The 6375-nt window shown below is 54.8% G+C and overlaps 1 protein-coding gene across 1 annotated transcript; it reads left to right on the top strand.

Annotated features, from left to right (window-relative positions):
* On the top strand, positions 1–5616 carry LOC118898389 (ciliogenesis associated TTC17 interacting protein). The gene is made up of 10 exons (XM_036858725.1): positions 1–59; positions 236–328; positions 760–960; positions 1254–1309; positions 1477–1563; positions 1754–1921; positions 3377–3501; positions 4482–4558; positions 4894–4982; positions 5202–5616. The coding sequence occupies exons 1-10, from the start codon at positions 35–37 to the stop codon at positions 5439–5441; spliced, it is 1161 nt and encodes a 386-aa protein (XP_036714620.1). The 5' UTR covers positions 1–34; the 3' UTR covers positions 5442–5616.
* Positions 5617–6375: the final 759 nt, after the last annotated feature.

Below are 6375 nucleotides of genomic sequence, written 5' to 3' on the forward strand. Positions count from 1 at the left end.
ACAGCTGGATACAAACTGGGTAGCAGGAGGCAGCATGTCTTCCAAAGTTCAATCCAAAGGTGAGAAGAGGGCTGAGGAGTTTGGGGTGGGGACCTGGAAAGGGGTGGGGCATCTTCTCCCTCATCATCCACCCTGGGGTGGCCTTGGAGGATTCTGCTCTTGGGACCCCTGCCCCACCCCTGTCCTTCTTCCCAGGGTCTGCCATCTGCCGTCTCAACCTCTCCTCCCTCCATAGGCTCCAAAGCCAAGGACCACCAGCCCTCAGCCCAAGAGAGTCTGCCACTCCTAGAGGCCAATGCTGAAGCCATCCACTTCCTCAACTCCCTCCGTGAGCCTGGGCAGTGGGCAAAAGTACGGACGGGAGGGAGAAGAGAAAGCCCAGACCTGGCCACCCCCTCTCTCAGCCTTGATTCTCCTGGGACTCACCCCCTCTCTCAGCCTTGATTCTCCTGGGACTCACCCCCTTTCTCAGCCTTGATTCTCCTGGGACTAACGGGTGTGAGACCCGTTAGTTGATATTCTTCAAGGGAAGACCCCAGGGACACGGTGTGGGTAGGGGCTGGTGGGGATTGGGGCAGGGGAGTCTTCACCTGCTGACTGCTGTAGAGGTCAATGGAAGGGAGGCAGGGGCCACCTGGGGGACGTGGGATGAGGAGGGGGTGGGTGGAGACTGTGGGCGCACTGGTGGCCCGGGTGTCCGAGAGTTGAGACCTAGGAGCTGGGGCTTTAACTGTCCCCACGGGACCCTCACCCACACAGGGCAAGAGGAGCTGCTGATGCTATTCTTCTCGGAGACTCTGGTCATGGTCTCGGACGCAGGGGAGCCTCAGGGAGAGCTGACCATTGAGGTGCAGAGAGGGAAATACAAAGACCAGTTTGGTGTCATGGCGTACTTCCCATTCGTGCATGCCTTTAGCCGTGGCTTCATGGACAAAATACTCTGCGGAAACTCCATTCTGGGTAGAGTTCCTGCTGCCTGACACCCTCTACCCCACCCTTCCTCCACTGCCCTCCCCCTCCCACCCCCCAACTCCCAGGACCTTCACTCAGGACCAACGCTTTGACTTCACCTTGGGACTAGAACGAGGCAAAGAGAGTGCGTGGGACATGGGGGTGACAGGGAAGTTAATCACAGTCTTAGTTTTCTCCTCGGGCCACCCTACACCTGAGTCCTCCAGCCCGGGCCACCGCCTCCCTTCCTGCAAACTCCAGCCTTGTCTCCTGTGACAGCGGTGTTCACCTCCTCCCCCCAGGCTATCTCTCGTGGAAACTGGAGGTTGTGGAACAACATAATCAGGAGTTCATCAAGGTACCTCCTGGGGCCCCAGCCTTGACCACATATGGAAAGTTTTCTATCCAAATTTCCCCTCAGTTTTCTCATTTATGAAGGAGAACGGACAAGGCGACCTCTGGGGGATCTCGCTCGTATACCATCCCGTGAGTCCCTGATTCTCCCCTCCATGCTCTGGCCCTTAGTTCCACGTCCTCCCCATGGAACGGAAGATGAGTTTGCTGAAGCAGGATGATCAGCTGGCCGTGACCAGAATCATCAAGGAGGGTGAGGTAAGGATGAGAGCCAGGTGGGAGCCATACTCTACATCCTCTTTGGAACCAGGAAGAGGGGACAGATGGTGTCAGGCCAGGAGCCTGGACTAGGGACCATATGGACTGGACCATATGCTCAACACCTGGCTTGCCCAACCTCCCTACACTTCCCGGCTCAACGTCCCTGACCCAGATTTGTCCTGAACAGGAAGTGAAGACCGAAGTGACTTTCTTCCCCTGGCGCTCCATTGCGGGCTTCGTCTCCCAGGCTGCCAACCTGGTGTTGCTGAGGGTGATGGCCTGGCGGCAGACAGTGCCCAGCAACGCCCGTTTCCTGGCCTTGGACACCGAGGGCAAACTCTGCTATTCCACTTACGTGAGGGGTTTCCCTGGGAGGGGGACTTGGTCTGGGGCGAACTAGAAGGGGCAAGGAGAATGCTGAGTTGGGAGAAAAGACAGCTCTGTGGAGTGGAAGAGGGGGTGGAGTGGGGATAAACCCGGGGCATGGGGGTGAGACTTCCAAGAGCAGGAGAAAGCAAGACTGCATTTGTTAGAGGGAAGACCAAGTGTGAGGCAAGTAGCATGAGCGAGAAGGACCAAAAGGTGGGAGCAGTGGAAGAAAGCAACGATTTTTGCACAAAAGTCAGTCCAGGAAAAATAAACATCGTAGGGGCCACTTTTAAAGACATATTTTTTTAAGATCAGGAAATGTAACATCTCCAACTGCACTTAAAATTTATTTTATTATGTCTCAACCCTGAAGGGTGTTTCTTATTTTTCTCTTATTTTGGCTAAACTTTCATCATCAACCTGCCTAGAACTTCCTGTAATATGTGATTTTGAAGCCATGCCTCTGAACACACACTTTGGGGGCTGATATGACCAACTTCGCAAATGACACTCTTGTCTTTTCTATCACAAACAAGACAAACAGCAATGTGTTTGACACAAACAGGCACATACCATTTCCCCCCAATTTTCTTTGAAATGTTTTTCTTATGTTAGCACTTTTCTCCCTGTTGCTGTAGCTGTAACAGGGATTTAATTTTTTTTTAATTATTTATTTATTTTGGCTGCACTGGGTCTTTGTTGCTGCACTCAGGCTTGCTCTAGTTGCGGCGAGCTGGGGCTACTCTTTGTTGTGGTGCGCGGGCTTCTCACTGCAGTGGCTTCTCTTGTTGCGGAGCACAGGCTCTAGGTGTGTGAGCTTCAGTAGTTGTGGCACGCGGGCTCAGTAGTTGTGGCTCGCAGGCTCTAGAGCATAGGCTAAGTAGTCGTGGCAGACAGGCTTAGTTGCTCCGCGGCATGTGGGATCTTCCCAGACCAGGGCTCAAACCCGTGTCCCCTGCATTGGCAGGCAGATTCTTAACCACTGCGCCACCAGGGAAGTCCCCAGGGATTTAAATTTCAATTACAATGGGCAGCTTGCACGGGCCTGAGGCAGCCGTAAATCTCAGTCTAGTCCCTCCTCAGCGTCCCACTACCCCCTCCCCACAAATAGCCCAGCCTCCACCCTCGCCCACACTCACACCTAGTTGGTCATCCCTATTACAGAATCTGCCAACTAGAAGCACTTGGTCATGAAGCTGGCATGGGGATGGGTTGGGGCAGGAGCAGAGTGGAGCTGGCTCTCTATGAGAAAACCCCAACTTAACCTGGGGGTGCAACTCAAATCTTGTGGCGCCTAAGGGTCTGGACAGCCAAGGGCTGCTTATCACTGGTGAACAAGCAGTGAAGCTATAATCTGGAGAGAAGGGCCAGGGTGAGATGTGCGGGGAGGCCCCGGTGGGAATCCACCTCACCTCCCTCCCTTCATTTTGGTTGCTGCCAGCAAGGCCTGGGCTCCCAGACGATCCAGGTGGGCCATCAGCAGGTGGAAGTGTTCATTGTGGAGCAGACTGTACACTCGGAACAGGGCATCCCCGTGTCCTGCCAGTTTTACCTGCTCTCTGATGGGTGAGCTACTGACGGTGGGGCGAAAGGGGCAGTATTGAGCACAAGCCTGGGAGCTCAACCCCCTGGGCCGGGTCGGGGCAAAGGGAGAGTCCTGTTTCTGGGGACACCACCAGGAAGACTTGCTGTTGAGATCTGAGTGCCCCTGCTTTATCCACTCATTCACCCTTTTGCATATATTCACTCATTCTCCTGATCTTCACAATGCCTCCCAAACCTCACCAAAGAGCCCTGAATAGCTGAGGAAGTCAAGGTCAACTCCACAGGGCCTAAGGCATAGCTAAAGCAGCTGCCACAGGTGTGGGTGTAATATTGAAAAACACCCAAGTTTGAACAACTCAGCACTTGATAAAATCTGCAGGCTGGGAGAAGCATCCCAGCACACTGCCAAGCTGTCACCAGCAAAGTGCAGGCACCAAATCCTGAGAAAATTTGGGAGGGGGAGAAGCATTTGTTTCTTGAAATTTCCAAAGAGGTATTGACAGAATCACTATAAAAAAAAAAAAAAAAAAAGTGATCAGAACGTTGCGGGCTTTCCTTATTTCATAATTTTACTTGTTGTTTCTATTTTGAGAATCACATAGCAGGAGGCTCGTGATTCTTTTTATTTTTTTTAATTTTTTTGGCCACGCCCCATGGCTTGCAGGATTTTAGTTCCCCGACCAGGATTGAACCCGGGTTCTTGGCAGTGAAAGCTCGGAGTCCTAACCACTGGACTGCCAGAGAATTCCCTCGTGATTCTTTTAGTGCTCACACCTCTAAAGGTCTTGCACACGTGCACACATCTCCAGGGTAGGAACAGTCCCCAGTTTGAAAAACAGGGGCCATTATCTGGGGATCTAGAAATGAACAGGACCCTGGAACTCAAAGACAAGTGGAGGAGGGAAGAAGGGGGACAGCAGTAAAGGGAGGCTCCCAGAACACCCTTCAAAGGAGTGGGCTGGTCTAGGAAGACTCACACCTTCTTCTGTGTTGCACTCCAGGCACCTGGCCAAGAGGATCCAGGTGGGCTCCCCAGGGTGCTGCATGATCACCAAGGTGCCCATCTTGAGGGAAGAGGGTGAGTGAAGCCCCTGGCTGGTGGGAGAGTGAAGGCGAGGTGAGGAAACCTGGAGCCTTCCAGGGTGCATGGGTGGATTGAGTGTGCCATGGCCCCGGATCAGAGCCCGAGATGAGATGGAGAAGTTTTGCTCTCCAGCCCCTGTCCCCAAGGCAATTCGGGGACGATCATTTTGCTGGGAACCCCCTCCAGCAACTTCGCCCATATGGCCAGAACCCTGGGGTTTTACCTGAGCCTGCCCAGAACTGGTGTCCTTGGGCATCCCTCTGTATCTGAGGAAGGTTCTGGGGTCGGAATAGGCATGCAGCCTTCCTCCCACCCGCCCCCACCCCCAGATGATATTGAGCCTCACCCAGTGTTTGAGAAGAAACCCCTGGTGTGGGAGGAGGACATGGAGCTCTACTCGAGGTTTGTGGCCCGGAAGGTGAGGAGGGGCTGCAGCCAGCCTGAGGTCCCCATCCCCCCACCCCCCTGCCCTGGGCGAACACTCCACCTTTACTGATCACTTTTGCTGCCCGGTTGAAATGCATCACCCCTAGGGGCTAGCGGGCTCCAGCGTTCCTAAGCTCTCCATGGGGCGAAGGGGAGGGGAGCTCCTGGGGCTCGGGGGTCCCGGGTCCGGCTCAGGCTCGGACCCCTCCAGGAGGAGCTCCGTCTCAGCCACAACAGCTATCTGCAGCAGCACCCCGAGGCCCAGGCGCTCATCTCCGACTTCCTGCTCTTCCTGCTGCTGCGCCAGCCGGCCGATGTGGTCACCTTCGCCGCCGAGTACTTCGGCCCCTTTGCGATGCGACGCCCGCCCACTCCGGCCTTGCGCTCCTCCAACCGGCCCTGCCCCTTCCACGAGCTGGAGCCGGAGGGCCTCGAGGGCGAGGAGGGCTAGGCGGGCAGCAAGGCGGTCCCCCGGGGCCCAGCTGGCCGGGGCGAGGCAGGAAGACAAGGCATCCGGGCTGGGCTGGGGCGGCACGCGGGCGGGAGGCACCCGGGAGGCGCGCTTTCCTGCCTGCGGTTTTTATGGGAATAAACGGGGCCCTCCCGAGGCTCGGCTGTGAGCCGGATCCTTCTCTGGCCAGCGTCTCGTGTCTCGGGCTAAGCATAGGAACCGTGAACAGGGTTTATCGAGCGATTTTCAGCCTTTCTTCCTAGCTGTTATTATGATCAATATCACTACTTTACAGATAAGAAAATAGACGTATGAAAAGATTGAGTAACAGAGTAAACACGTGGGAAGTAGGATTCAAACCTGGACGCTGGATTCCAAAAACCCACACTTTTAGTCACTAGGTTAGCCGCGATGGAGGGGCGGGGCTTTTGGCACACAGAATCATTATAGATTCCACCTAGCATAATTGCCCGCTCCCGCCAAAGAAAAAAAACAGTCGATGTGTTCACCACTGGCCTTGCTCATCACCCCCGAAGCTTTCCAAACCCCCTCTCCCTACCCCATCGCCAGCTCTCACACTCCACCTCCTTCCTCCCGGTTCCCACTATACGCAGGAACCCCCAAACTGCGTGGAGGGTCCCCAGTTAACAATAGGATGGAAGGCAATCATCACCTCCTTTAGGTTCCTTGCTTAATGACAGCTCTGGCCAGTGGCTTGTTCCTGCCCAATACTGGCGGCAGCTCAGTAACAAATAGGAGGCACCCTCCCCTGAGGCAGATGGTAATGGGCCTGCAGGCTCCATCCTTCCATCTATTCATTCCTCCCTTAGGCCCCAGCTAAGAGATGAGGGCCTCCAGAGAAGCTTTGCACTCTAGCGGACAATATGGGCCAGTATCTACAAGACTGTAATGATGGAAATGTTCTCTATCTGCA

Source organism: Balaenoptera musculus, chromosome 7 (assembly GCF_009873245.2).
Source record: "Balaenoptera musculus isolate JJ_BM4_2016_0621 chromosome 7, mBalMus1.pri.v3, whole genome shotgun sequence".
Lineage (NCBI taxonomy): Eukaryota > Metazoa > Chordata > Mammalia > Artiodactyla > Balaenopteridae > Balaenoptera > Balaenoptera musculus.